At 38.8% G+C, this 15,836-nt stretch overlaps 1 protein-coding gene across 1 annotated transcript in view; it reads left to right on the forward strand.

Moving 5' to 3' along the window:
* Positions 1–15,836, forward strand: part of TMX3 (thioredoxin related transmembrane protein 3) — a 403,888-nt gene that overhangs the window by 227,712 nt on the left and 160,340 nt on the right. The window contains exon 10 of the mRNA XM_053714874.1: positions 167–265. Coding sequence (XP_053570849.1) covers positions 167–265 — 99 coding nt within the window. The remainder of the gene's footprint in view (positions 1–166; positions 266–15,836) is intronic.

The following is a 15,836-nucleotide window of genomic DNA, read 5'->3' on the forward strand; positions in this document are numbered from 1 at the left end:
ATACAGTAATTCTGGTAGCTTTCTATAGGATACAAGCTTTATTGAATTATATAAAAGAAAAGAAAGGTAGTAATGCATGTGTATTTTTCTGTGTATGTAAGAGCATAATTATATTTAACAGGTTCAGTTTCTCCAGTATTTTTTATTTGTCTTTATTTTTATTAAGAATATGAAGATGGTGATTTATCTTCTTGGGTGAATAAAGAGAGATTTGAGGGATATCTCCATGTGGATGGCTTTACACTGTATGAGCTTGGAGACACAGGTATGTAACGTATTGCTTATTAAGAGAATCAATATTTGCACGTTTATATAAAAAGACTCAGTCTTCTACTTAAAACTTAATAAAAAGAAAAATTGTACTATGAAGCATAAATTAAAGTGGGTGATTTCCTGTCCAAATAGTAAACTAAAATTGTTAAAATGTAATATTGTTAAATAGTAAGGACCATCGTAAATTGAATCGCCAGTAGAAAGAATCCATAATTAAGGTCTCTTGTTCGAATAGTTCTCATTAATTACATTTTGGTGGATAAAATCAGAGGAATACATTTCTCTTGTTAAGTGTGTTCAGTCCACGGGTCATCCATTACTTATGGGATATATTCTCCTTCCCAACAGGAAGTTGCAAGAGGATCACCCAAGCAGGGCTGCTATATAGCTCCTCCCCTCACATGTCATATCCAGTCATTCTCTTGCAACCCTCAACAAAGAAGGAGATCGCGAGAGGAGCTGGAGTTTTTACTTAACTATTCTTCAATCAAAAGTTTGTTATTTTAAATGGCACCGGAGTGTGCTGTTTTTCTATCTCAGGCAGTATTTGGAAGAAGAAACTGCCTGCGTTTTTTTTCTATGATCTTAGCAGGCGTAACTAAGATCCACTGGCTGTTCTCGACATTCTGAGGAGTGGGGTAACTTCAGAAACTGGGAATAGCATGTGGGGTCCTCCGCAAATGAGGTATGTGCAGTACATTATTTTCTGGGAATGTAATTGACTAAGAAAATACTGCTGTTAACGTGTGATGTAAGTACAGCCTTAAATGCAGTAGTGGCAACTGGTATCAGGCTGATAAATGTATGCGCAGTCAAGTTATTTTCTAGGGACTAGAATTTGACTGAGAAAATACTGTTAAAACTGAAATAATACTTAAGCCTTATCTGCAGAGGTAGCGACTGGTAGCAGGCTTAGTGATAACTTTGCATGACATTGGAAAATGTTATTTTTTAATAAAATGTTTACTGGCATGTTATTCGTTTTTGTGAGGTACTTTGGTGATAAATCTCTTTGGGCATGATTTTTTTCCATATGGCTGACATATATTTTCTGCATGGAAACCGTTATATCAGGGCTCCCTCTGTTGTGATAGGAGTGGGAGGGACCTTGTTTTAGCGCCTTGTTGCGCAGTTATAATTCTAGCACAGTCTTCCTGCTTCTTCCTCCTTGATCCAGGACGTCTCGAGAGCACAGGGGTCTGCAAAATTCATTTTTGAGGGAGGTAATCAGTCACAGCAGATCTGTGACAGTGTGCTTGACTGTGATTAAAAGCGTTAAATCTTAATTGATATCCGTTTTATCCGTTTTGGGTATTGAGGGGTTAATCATCCTTTTGCTAATGGGTGCAATCCTCTGCTAATATTACACTTCTTGTTAAGAATTGTTTAATTATATCTGTATTTTAAAGCGCTGCAGCGTTTTTTATATTGCTTGTAAACTTATTGAAAGTGATTTCCAAGCTTGCTAGTTTCATTGCTAAGTCTGTTTAAACATGTCTGATTCAGAGGAAACTGTTTGTTCATCATGTTCAAAAGCCAATGTGGAGCCCTAAAGAACGATGTGTACCAATTGTATTGATATTGCTTTGAATAAAAGTCAATCTGTACCGATAGAGAAACTATCACCAGACAACGAGGGGGAAGTTATGCCGCCTAACTCTCCTCACGTGTCAGTACCTGCGTCTCCCGCTCGGGAGATGCGTAGAATTGAGACGCCTAGTACATCTAGGCCCTTACAAATCACTTTACATGATATGGCTAATGTTATGAAAGAAGTATTATATAATATGCCCGAATTGAGGGGCAAGCGCGATAGCTCTGGGTTAAGGACAGAGCGCGCTGATGACACGAGAGCCATGTCTGATACTGCGTCACAATTTGCAGAACATGAGGACGGTGAGCTTCATTCTGTCGGTGACGGTTCTGATCCGGGGAGACCGGATTCAGAAATTTCACATTTTAAATTTAAGCTTGAGAACCTCCGTGTGTTACTAGGGGAGGTATTAGCGGCTCTGAATGATTGCGACACGGTGGCAATCCCAGAGAAATTATGTAGGTTGGATAGATACTATGCGGTACCGGTGTGTACTGATGTCTTTCCTATACCAAAAAGACATACAGAAATTATTAGTAAGGAGTGGGATAGACCCGGTGTGCCTTTTTCCCCTCCCCCGATATTCAGAAAAATGTTTCCTATAGACGCCACCACACGAGACTTATGGCAGACGGTCCCTAAGGTGGAGGGAGCAGTTTCTACTTTAGCCAAGCGTACCACTATCCCGGTGGAGGATAGCTGTGCTTTCTCAGATCCAATGGATAAAAAATTAGAGGGTTATCTTAAGAAAATGTTTGTTCAACAGGGTTTTATTTTGCAGCCTCTTGCATGCATTGCGCCTGTCACGGTTGCAGCGGCATTCTGGTTTGAGTCTCTGGAAGAGGCGATTCGCACAGAGCCATTGGATGAGGCTTTGCGCAAAGTTAGAACCCTTAAGCAAGCTAATGCGTTTGTTTCAGATGCCGTAGTACATCTAACCAAACTTACGGCTAAAAATTCCGGATTCGCCATACAGGCGCGCAGAGCGCTCTGGCTTAAATCCTGGTCAGCGGATGTAACTTCCAAGTCTAAGCTACTTAACATTCCTTTCAAAGGGCAGACCTTATTCGGGCCCGGCTTGAAGGAAATTATTGCTGACATTACGGGAGGTAAGGGCCACGCCCTTCCTCAGGACAGGGCCAAACCAAAGGCCAAACAGTCTAATTTTCGTGCCTTTCGTAACTTCAAGGCAGGAGCAGCATCAACTTCCTCCGCTCCAAAACAGGAAGGAACTACTGCTCGTTACAGACAGGGTTGGAAAGGCAACCAGTCATGGAACAAGGGCAAGCAGGCCAGAAAGCCTACTTCCGCCCCTAAGACAGCATGAAGACAGGGCCCCCTACCCGGAGACGGATTTAGTGGGGGGCAGACTTTCTCTCTTCGCCCAGGCTTGGGCAAGAGATGTGCAGGATCCCTGGACGTTGAAGATTATATCTCGGGGATACCTTCTGGATTTCAAAACCTCTCCTCCACAAGGGAGGTTCCATCTTTCGAGGTTATCAACAAACCTAGTAAAGAGAGAGGCATTTCTACAATGTGTACAAGACCTCTTAATCATGGGAGTGATCCACTCAGTTCCGCGATCGGAACAGGGACAAGGATTTTACTCAAATCTATTTGTGGTTCCCAAAAAAGAGGGAACCTTCAGGCCAATCTTGGACTTAAAGATCTTAAACAAATTCCTAAGGGTACCATCGTTCAAGATGGAGACCATTCGAACCATCCTACCCATGATCCAGGAGGGTCAATATATGACCACAGTGGACTTATAGGATGCTTACCTTCACATACCGATTCACAAAGATCATTATCGGTACATAAGGTTTGCCTTTCTAGACAGGCATGACCAGTTTGTGGCTCTTCCCTTCGGGTTAGCCACGGCCCCGAGAATTTTTACGAAGGTTCTTGGCTCACTTCTGGCGGTACTAAGACCACGAGGCATAGCGGTGGCTCCGTACCTAGACGACATTCTGATACAAGCGTCAAGTTTTCAGAATGCAAAGTCTCATACAGAGATAGTTCTTGCATTTCTGAGGTCACATGGGTGGAAAGTGAACGTGGAAAAGAGTTCTCTGTTACCACTCACAAGGGTTCCTTTTCTAGGGACTCTTATAGATTCTGTAGAGATGAAGATTTACCTGACGGAGTCCAGGTTATCAAAGATTCTCAATGCTTGCCGTGTCCTTCATTCCATTCCAAGCCCATCAGTAGCTCAGTGCATGGAGGTAATCGGCTTAATGGTCGCGGCAATGGACATAGTGCCATTTGCGCGCCTGCATCTCAGACCGCTGCAACTATGCATGCTCAGTCAATGGAACGGGGATTACTCAGATCTGTCCCCTTTGCTAAATCTGGACCAGGAGACCAGAGATTCTCTTCTCTGGTGGTTGTCACCAGTTCATCTGTCCAAAGGAATGACCTTTCGCAGACCAGATTGGACGATTGTAACAACGGATGCCAGCCTTCTAGGTTGGGGAGCAGTCTGGAATTCCCTGAAGGCTCAGGGTTCGTGGACTCAGGAGGAGAAACTCCTTCCAATAAACATTCTAGAATTAAGAGCAATATTCAATGCTCTTCTAGCTTGGCCTCAGTTAGCAAGACTGAGGTTCATCAGATTTCAGTCGGACAATATCACGACTGTGGCTTACATCAATCATCAAGGGGGAACCAGGAGTTCCCTAGCGATGTTGGAAGTCTCGAAGATAATTCGCTGGGCAGAGTCTCACTCTTGCCACCTGTCAGCGATTTACATCACAGGCGTATAGAACTGGGAGGCAGATTTCCTAAGTCGCCAGACTTTTCATCCGGGAGAGTGGGAACTTCACCCGGAGGTATTTGCTCAACTGATTCGTCGTTGGGGCAAACCGGATCTGGATCTCATGGCATCTCGCCAGAACGCGAAGCTTCCTTGTTACGGATCCAGGTCCAGGGACCCGGGAGCGGTGCTGGTAGATGCATTAGCAGCCCCTTGGGTTTTCAACATAGCTTATGTGTTTCCACCATTTCCGTTGCTACCTCGACTGATTGCCAGGATCAAACAGGAGAGGGCATCGGTAATTCTGATAGCGCCTGCGTGGCCACGCAGGACCTGGTATGCAGACCTAGTGGACATGTCGTCCTGTCCACCATGGTCTCTTCCTCTGAGGCAGGACCTTCTAATTCAGGGTCCTTTCAACCATCCAAACCTAATTTCTCTGAGGCTGACTGCCTGGAAATTGAACGCTTGATTCTATCTAAGCGGGGGTTTTCGGATTCGGTTATTGATACATTAATACAGGCTCGGAAACCTGTGACCAGAAAAATTTACCATAAGATATGGCGTAAATATTTATATTGGTGCGAATCCAAGAGTTACTCATGGAGTAAAGTTAGGATTCCTAGGATATTGGCTTTTCTACAAGAGGGTTTAGAAAAAGGTTTGTCCGCTAGTTCGCTAAAGGGACAGATTTCTGCTCTGTCTTTTACACAAACGTCTGGGAGAGAATCCGGACGTCCAGGCCTTTTGTCAGGCTTTGGCTAGAATTAAGCCCGTGTTTAAAGCTGTTGCTCCTCCGTGGAGCTTAAACTTGGTTCTTAAAGTTCTTCAGGGTGTTCCGTTTGAACCCCTTCATTCCATTGATATTAAGCTTTTATCTTGGAAAGTTTTGTTTTTGATGGCTATTTCCTCGGCTCGAAGAGTCTCTGAGTTATCTGCCTTACATTGTGATTCTCCTTATCTGATCTTTCATTCAGACAAGGTAGTACTGCGTACTAAACCTGGGTTTTTACCTAAGGTTGTTTCTAACAGGAATATCAATCAAGAGATTGTTGTTCCATCATTATGTCCTAATCCTTCTTCAAAGAAGGAACATCTTTTGCATAATCTAGACGTGGTCCGTGCTCTGAAGTTCTACTTACAGGCAACTAAAGATTTTAGACAAACTTCTTCTCTGTTTGTCGTTTACCCTGGACAGAGGAGAGGTCAAAAGGCTTCGGCTACCTCTCTCTCTTTTTGGCTTCGTAGCATAATACGTTTAGCCTATGAGACTGCTGGACAGCAGCCTCCTGAAAGAATTACAGCTCATTCCACTAGAGCTGTGGCTTCCACCTGGGCCTTTAAGAATGAGGCCTCTGTTGAACAGATTTGCAAGGCTGCAACTTGGTCTTCACTTCATACTTTTTCCAAATTTTACAAATTTGACACTTTCGCTTCTTCGGAGGCTGGTTTTGGGGGAGAGGTTCTACAGGCAGTGGTTCCTTCTGTTTAATGTTCCTGCCTTGTCCCTCCCATCATCCGTGTACTTAGCTTTGGTATGGGTATCCCATAAGTAATGGATGACCCGTGGACTGAACACACTTAACAAGAGAAAACATAATTTATGCTTACCTGATAAATTTATTTCTCTTGTAGTGTGTTCAGTCCACAGCCCGCCCTGTCTTTTTAAGGCAGGTTCTAAATTTTAAAATTATAACTCCAGTCACCATTGCACCTTATAGTTTCTCCTTTCTCGTCTTGTTTCGGTCGAATGACTGGATATGACATGTGAGGGGAGGAGCTATATAGCAGCTCTGCTTGGGTGATCCTCTTGCAACTTCCTGTTGGGAAGGAGAATATATCCCATAAGTAATGGATGACCCGTGGACTGAACACACTACAAGAGAAATAAATTTATCAGGTAAGCATAAATTATGTTTTGTAAATGAATACAGATGTTTTGTGAGTTGTATATGCTACTTTTTTTTATATAAAATGGAAATATCTTTAGAAATCCTTAATTACAAGGGATATTATTAAATTGAAAAAGGAAGAACAGGAAGCAAGCTCAACTATAATATAAGTAATATTTTATCTAAAGTCTTATAAGTAGAATCTTATAGATGAGGTGCATTCTGGATACAATTTATGCAAAAGGGAGTATTTAAAGAAAAGTGGAGGAACCAAAATAAGATTCGTCCAAAACACCAGAGGTAAAGCACACTCACTATCTAGAATGAATTACAGAGACAAATGGGGTAATATGCAAAAAGAATACATTTATGTAATCTTAAATATATAAAAAACCAACATATATGTACAAAAAATTGACTATACACATAAGGACAAACAAGACAAACATACACAACACATGGGCCCCTCGCAAAAAGAGAGCGTTGCTAGCCGGCTAGATGCATTCATGTAATGTACTATGTACAGTTCAGCATGAGAGAGTATGCAATAGACAAATCTGCATCAGCGTTGAAGAAAATATATATATATATACTGTATGTGTATATATATATATATATATATATATATATATATATATATATATATATATATATATATATATATATATATAAGAGAAAAACATTATATCATCCCGCAGCTCCAGAAATAAAAGAGAAATACTGTGAAGTCTTTTTTTCTTAAAAGCAAGAGTAAATTTTATTTTCAAAAATGTTTAAAAAGAAGCATGTAAAAACATGTAAACCATGTAGGCTAGTCGCAGGCCTGCAACAAGGTGTTCAGAACCCAACGCCAAACATGTTTCGGGCCAAGCTTCAGCCCTTGTTCACTGGCATGATTTGGGTTCACACCTGCTAGTGCTATTTAAAGATAAGGTACTTAAAATGATTGCAGGCACCTGTACAATGTTAACTCTTTGTAGAATCTTAAACATATAGCAGTAAGAAGTACTAGTACATTTTACCTTATACCTGTAACTTTTAAATTCAAAGGATGTTTTCAAGCAATATTTAAATTAAATTTAGAATATTATATTTTATATATGTTGTGTGAAGTATACTTTCTAACAAATTTTGTAAAGTCAGTAAAATAAATCTACATCCATAATTGAATTTAGACCAGAGGGGTGTTTTGTCTGTAAATTGAAGATCCAAAACACTTCTCTCTGGTCCAAACGCCTTTCCCTGTCTCCCCCTCTCCTATGCCTTGGTATGTGATCTTTGCCTTGTACTGTTAATAGGGATTCATTCGAATTGTGTTCCTGTCTAAAGTGCTTTGCTATGGGAGTTGTACTGTCAGAATTTCCTATATCCCTCAAATGTTGCAAAACTCTATCACGTAGGGCACGTTTCGTGCGCCCTACGTATTGCTTTTTGCATCCCTGACATGTCAGGAGATAGATAACATGTGTGGTATTACATGTGATTCTGTAACGTATGTCAAATTCTTTGCCTGTTGTACTTGATTTAAATTTTATTCCTTGTTCTATGTGTAGGCAAGTTTTACAAATTTTACCATTACATTTGTTACAACCTAGTCTTTGAGTTAGCCATGTCTGTTTACTTACTGTTGCTAGGCAACATTGACGGAGCAAGAATGTTACCTAAAGTTTTTGCTCTACGAGCTGAAAAGAAGCAACCTTCATTAACAATTTTCTTTAATTTAGTGTCACTTTCTAAGATAGGTAAGCAACCACGTACAATATCACAAATTTTGTTAAAATCTCTACTGTAATTTGTGATAAAGGTGGGCTTGTTATGTTGTCTTTGTTTTTTTGGTGTGTCTTTGTATATCAAATCCTCTCTGTTGATAAGATCTACTTTTTTCTTTGTTTTAATAAGAAGGTCTGTTTTGTAACCCCTGGCCTCCAGTCGTTGATTGGTCTGTTCGGCATGCATTTGAAATTTTGTTTCTGTTGTGCAATTACGTTTTGTCCTAATTAGTTGTCCATATGGAATAGATTCAATGGTGTGTTTAGGGTGACATGAAGAAGAGTGTAGAATGGTGTTACCTGCTGTGCTTTTTCTAAAAAGTTCTATATCAATAGAATGTGTATCATTATTGGATGTTAAAGTAACATCCAAAAAGTTTATAGTGTTGGCATTTTCAGTCATAGTGAAGGATAAGTTGAGTTTGTTGCTGTTGACATAGTCAAGAAACCTGGCAACTGATTGCTGGTCTCCATCCCACACCAACACCAAATCGTCAATGTACCTGCCAAAAAAAACAATGTGATCTCGGAAGGGATTAGTATCTCCAAAGACGTGGCACCGTTCCCAGAACCCCATATAGAGGTTAGCATAGGAAGGGGCAAATTTAGCCCCCATAGCGGTGCCACGTCTCTGGAGATAGTAATGATCCTCAAACATAAAAAAATTATGTGTAAGAAGATATTCAACAGCTGTGTGAATGAATTGATTAGTGAAAAAATCATACAAGGTATGGTGAGTAAGAAAAAAAATGTAGTGCTTCCAAACCTAAAGTATGAGGAATAGTGGTATACAGTGAAGTAACGTCTAGAGTGACAAATCTGTAAGAGTCACACCATGTAACATGTTTGATTTTTTCAATGAATGATGTTGTATCTTTCAAGTAACCATATAAATCAACAACTATAGGTTGTAAGTAAGTGTCAACCAAATCAGATAATCTTTCATTTAAAGAACCTATGCCTGCCACTATTGGGCGGCCTGGGGGGTGTATAGGATCTTTATGTAGCTTTGGAAGCTGATGAAATATGGGGACACAAGGATTTTTAGGCAGTAAATACTCCATGACCTTATCAGAAAATACTCCATCTAGTCTAGCTTTGTGTATTATTTCTGACAGAATTTTACTGTATAGCTTAGTGGGGTCAGATGGAAGTGGTTGGTATACATCTTTATTTGTAAGCTGTCTGTTAGCTTCAATTAGGTAATATTTCCTATTTAAAATTACTGTATTACCACCTTTATCTGATTCCCTAATAACTATACTCTGATCGTCTTTGAGTGTCTGGATAGCTTTTCTCTCTTGAGATGTTAAATTGCTATCTTTGTATGTATTTCTCTTTTTGTTCTTGTTGTTTAATGCAATTAATTGTGTTTCAAGAGTTTGTTGAAATACTTGTAAATGTTGACCCCTACTGTGAATGGGGTAAAATACACTTTTTTCTTTAAACCTTTTCAGATTAATATCTTTCTCTGAAGGACCTGATCTGGCTGTTTGCGTAAAGTCATTCTCCTCAATGAGTTCTTGCATATCTACCATTGCGGTATAGTCATTGAAATTAAAATTAGGAGTTTGTTGAACGCAAACAGCCTGATCATTTGCTTCTTCATTTGCACTTTCATCATCATTTGCAAAGTATTTTTTCAAGGTTAGGCTTCTGACGAATCTGTTTACGTCTAACACTGTGGAGAAAAGGTTAAAATTACAACTAGGTGCAAAGTTAAGGCCCCTTTGTAATAAAGAGATTTCTTGTTCAGTGAGGCATCTAGAGGACAAATTGACTACATTATTTATTGACGATTTGTCCTGTAAGACACCTTCTTTCTTTGGGGATAGCGACTGTTTCCTACTTCTTCTGCCTCTGCCCCTGTGCCCTCTACGTACTTTCTTTTTGTTTTTAATTTTGTATTGGGTTTGGAAAGGCCCACCCCGTTTTTTGACTGTGTGATATTAGAGGTGGAAGGGATGTCTAACACCGAAATAGATTCCTTAACTGGTAAAGAATTACTAACTTGATGTGAAGGTGTTTCCTGATCTGAAGTGTCATATTCATATTCTGTCTCACTGAATGTGACTTTTTTGTCTTGTTTTAGGCTAGATCTCCTATGTGTGTTAGTATGTTGTGTTTTATTTTTGAAAAATGTTTTATAGTCACTATTGTGACTCCATCTATAAACCTTGTTCAATTCATAGTCTAATTTATCTCTATGCATTTTTTGTTGTTTGAAAAGCCATAGATCTTTTTTAAAAGACCTCATGTTTTCTTGAAATTGTCTATCATACTCTTTGAACTCCTGGTGACGTTGATGTTTTTTGAGTTCTATTTGCAGTTCTTGCATATGTTGAATTAGTTGTAACCTCTGTTTCTTTTTATATTCTATTAACAGATTTATAAGAGATCTAGAGCAAGTAGTTAAAACCTCATTCCACTTGTTTATGAAATCTTGACAAGTGACTTGAAAAGATGGAAATTTGGATATTCTTAAACCCCTTAGTATTCTGGAGTTTGTTTGGTATATTTGGAAGGTTTTAATGTCCAACTTCAATCTTATATCCCTTTTTCTAAGATTATCCATCTGTTGGAATAAATCATCCAATACAGTTTCTATATCCTCTAGGATGTCCTCCATATCAGAGGAATCTTGATCTAGTGTAATGTCTTTTAAAACATATATTTCATCCATGTTTGAGTTAGGAGGTTTGTTTAAAGCAAAAAAGAGTATAGACAATTGATATTATTTTCTATTGAAGGTGGAAAAAGAAAGGGTTATAAATCACTTTCCCATTAACATGAAGTGAAAAAGTTCAATTTTAGTCTCTGTATTGCTGAAATATGAAGTCCCAATAAAGTACTTTTGTATAGTAGAGAAAAGTTTTCCAATTTTCGTAAAACACTCACTTCTTTATCAGAAATAAAATGAAGAATTTAAACACTATTGTGAAGTCATATATATATTTATATATATATATATTTATAGCAACCACTGATTATAAAGCAAAGTACAGTACTTCAGACAAGGAAGCGAAGCAGCACTTGGTTAGAATGTTCCATAGCAAGGATATGTATAGATCCAGCTGTCAGGTTATTATAGACTGTTCATCAAAAACATGCACATGTTAGTTAGGCTTCGCAAGTAACAGTGGATAATAGATGTTAAGATGCAAAAAGTAGAAACAGCCAGCATACGAACGCTCAGTGTAAGTCATTCAAATTATTCAAGTACATAGACCCAGGACAGGTATCCGTATGAGCACTAGTAGAGAAAAACACCAGTCAGGCCACCATGACCCAAGCCACCAGTTCTACCGGTTTCAAGTGTCGGGTATATTGCCTCTCCTTCAGCCAGTAATAGTCATCAAATAACTCACTCCACCTTCCGCCTGGTCAGTGAAGTACGATTAAAGGGACACTGAACCCAAATTTTTTCTTTTGTGATTCAGATAGAGCATTCAATTTTAAGCAACCTTGTTATTTTCTCCTATTATCAATTTTTCTTCGTTCTCTTTCTATCTTTATTTAAAAAGAAGGCATCCATTTTTTGTTTCAGACCTTTGGACAGCACTTTTTTATTGGTGGATGAATTTATCCACTAATCAGCAAGAACTACCCAGGTTGTCCACAAAAAATGGTCCGGCATCTAAACTTACATTCTTGCATTTCAAATAAAGAAAATTTGATAATAGGAGTAAATTAGAAAGTTGCTTAAAATTGTATGCTCTATCTGAATCATGAAAAAAAAAATGTGGGTTCAGTGTCCCTTTATGTATAGTGCGGGGATCCCACGAGTCGAGCGCTGTACACCAACGCGTTCTCTTGCGTGTTTCGCTCCGTTACACTTGCAGCATGGAGCTTCTTCCGGGTGATATCGTTGTGCTGGAAAGTAGTCCTCTTATTGGCCGCTTAGATCACATGGTTTATTTAGTCATAAACCAGCTGACTTTCTCCCACAGCCAGCTTATGCTTTTAAAGTCTCAGCTTTTAAATACAGCAATACAGTTTATTAGATACTTCAGCATCAGAGAACCACATAACAAAACGAACAACACGCAACATATAAAGACACAAATATACAAAATAGGAGTACAAATAACTAAATTTGTTTAAACTAAATTTTCAATATTACTTATCAAATAATATACAAATTGTATCAAAGTTAGAGATATTTCATCTATGTTTTCCAAAGCTATAGTCAACTTGAGATAAAATGATGCAAAGTTATCACTACAATAGCTGCATATTTACCCCCTAAAAAAAATGATGGCCGATGGGTTACTAAGGATTGCTTATTACATAGAGGGTGCACAAATAGATTATATACAATAGTATAGGATTAACTTCTAGGGAGAAAGGAAGCGAATTCCATTTTTTCGTTTAGGCTTATAGGTGACAAGGTTTGCAAGTTAAAGATCCATTTTGTTTCTTTTTGAAGTAGTACAGTGTCTATATTACCTCCTCGTCTGTTTTTTAACATGTTCAATACCAATGAATCCCAAACTTTCTAGTTTTGACTCATGATATTGTGCAAATCCTTAGTAACCCATTGGCCATCATTTTTTTAGGGGTAAATATGCAGCTATAGTGATAATTATGCATCATTTCATCTCAAGATGACTATAGCTTTGGAAAACATAGATGAAATATCTCTAACATTAATACAATTTGTAAATTATTTGTTAAGTAATATTGAAAATTTAGTTTAAACAAATTTAGTTATTTGTACTCCTATTTGTATATTTGTGTCTCTATATGTTGCGTGTTGTTCGTTTTGTTATGTGGTTCTCTGATGCTGAAGTATCTAATAAACTGTATTGCTGTATTTGAAAGCTGAGACTTTAGAAGCATAAGCTGGCTGTGGGAGAAAGTCAGCTGGTTTATGACGAAATAATCATCATGTGATCTAAGTGGCCAATAAGAGGACTACTTTCCAGCACAAAGATATCACCCCGGAAGAAGCTCCATGCTGCAAGTGTAACGGTGCAAAATGCGCAAGAGGACGTGTTGGGGTGCAGCGCTCGACTCGTGGGATCCCCCCACTATACTTCACTATACACTATATACTTCATTGTACTTTACTGACCAGGCGGAAGGTGGAGTGAGCTATTTGATGACTATTACTGGCTGAAGGAGAGGCAATATACCCGACACTTGAAACCGGTGGAACTGGCGGCTTGGGTCATGGTGGCCTGACTGGTGTTTTTCCCTGCTAGTGCTCATATGGATACCTGTCCTGGGTCTATGTACTTGAATAATTTGAATGACTTACACTGAGCGTTCTTATGCTGGCTTTTTCTACTTTTTGCATCTTAACATCTATTATCCACTGCTACTTGCGAAGCCTAACTAACATGTGCATGTTTTTGATGAACAGTCTATAATAACCTGACAGCTGGATCTTTATATATCCTTGCTATGGAATATTCTAACACCAAGTGCTTGCTTGTCTGAAGTACTGTACTTTGCTTTATAATCAGTGGCTGATATATATATATATATATATATATATATATATATATATATATATATATATATATATATATATATATACACACAGTCATATGCAAAAGTTTAGGCACCCCCAGGGGCGGACTGAGACCAACTAGGGCCCCCGGGCAAAAGTCTGGCAGGGCCCCCCACCCCCTCTTTGCTCCACCTACTTACCACCTCTGCCCCTCCTTCACCCTATTGCCCCCCCATCTCATGTGCCCCTCCCACCTCCCTTGCCCCTCCCACCTCCCTTGCCCCTCCCACCTCATATGCATGTTTTTAATTGCCATATAAAGACAATTTTTTTCTTAAATATTTTTTAATAAATATTAAATATTAAATATTGTAAATATAACAAGAAAAAAAAAATAATCCCCATGCCTATATTCACTACAGTTTGGAGCATAAAGTAATGAGGGGCAGACAAGGGGGTAAAATCACTTGTTACTGGCAGCAAAGAGTTAAAAATCATTCATTTGTATATTTCATGATGCTATAACTATGCGTCTAAACTAAATAGTTTCACTGAAACCAGGGCAGGTTTAGAAAAATCAATTTTATAGGAAGAGTATAGTCAAAATTAAACTTTAAAGGAACATGAAATCCAAAAAAATTCTTGAATGATTTAGGCAGAACAATTTTAAACAACTTTCCAGTTTACTTATATTGTCAAATTTGCTTCATTCTCTTGGTATCATTTGTTGAAGGAGCAGCAATGCATTACTGGTTTCTAACTGAACACATGGGTGAGCCAATGACAGTTGGTATATATATGCAGCCACTATCAGTATCTAGAACCTAGGTTCTTTGCTGCTCCTGAGCTTACCTAGACCTTTCAGCAATGGATAACAAGAGAATGAAGCAAATTAAATAATAGAAGTAAATTGGAAAGTTGTTTAAAATTATATGCTCTGTCTAAATCATGAATGTCTAATTATGACTTTACTGTCCCTTTAATGATTCAGATTGAACATACAATTTTAAACACCATTCATTACAATTTACTTCTATTATCTAAGTTGCTTAATTCACTTCCTATCATTTGTTGAAAAACATACCTGGGTAGGTTCAGAAGCAGCAACGGCCTACTGGGATTTAGCTGAAGATTGGTGGATGCACATACTGTATATGCCTCTTGTTATTGGCTCCCAGTAGAACAATTGCTGCTCCCCTCCTATAGCATCTCATGTAGAGATATACAGTACTATAGAGAGGTCTAACGCCCGCCAAAACCTAATATATACACATATAACACAATGGAGAGGTTACCTACTCACACACAGCTCCAACCCAGTACCTTATATACAGATATATAATATTATAGCGAGGTTCCCTGTGTCTCACACACAGCCCCTCCCCAGTACCTTATATACAGATATATAATATTATAGAGAGGTTCCCTCTGCCTCAGACACAGCCCCTCCCCAGTGCCTTATATACAGATATATAATATTATAGAGAGGTTCCCTCTGCCTCACACACAGCCCCTCCCCAGTGCCTTATATACAGATATATAATATTATAGAGAGGTTCCCTCTGTCACACACACAGACCCCTTCCCGGTCCCTTATATACAGACACTAATATAAAGAGTTCCTTCTGTGTCACACACAGACCCTCCCCAGTTCCTTATATACAGATATATAATATTATAGAGAGGTTCCCTCTGCCTCACACACAGCCCCTCCCCAGTACCTTATATACAGATATATAATATTATAGAGAGGTTCCCTCTGCCTCAGACACAGCCCCTCCCCAGTGCCTTATATACAGATATATAATATTATAGAGAGGTTCTCTCTGCCTCACACACAGCCCCTCCCTAGTACCTTATATACAGATATATAATATTATAGAGAGGTTCCCTATGCCTCACACACAGCCCCTCCCCAGTACCTTATATACAGATATATAATATTATAGAGAGGTTCCCTATGCCTCTCACACACACAGCCCCTCCCCAGTACCTTATATACAGATATTTAATATTATAGAGAGGTTCCCTCTGCCTCACACACAGCCCCTCCCCAGTGCCTTATATACAGATGTATAATATTATAGAGAGGTTC

Source organism: Bombina bombina, chromosome 5, assembly GCF_027579735.1.
Source record: "Bombina bombina isolate aBomBom1 chromosome 5, aBomBom1.pri, whole genome shotgun sequence".
Lineage (NCBI taxonomy): Eukaryota > Metazoa > Chordata > Amphibia > Anura > Bombinatoridae > Bombina > Bombina bombina.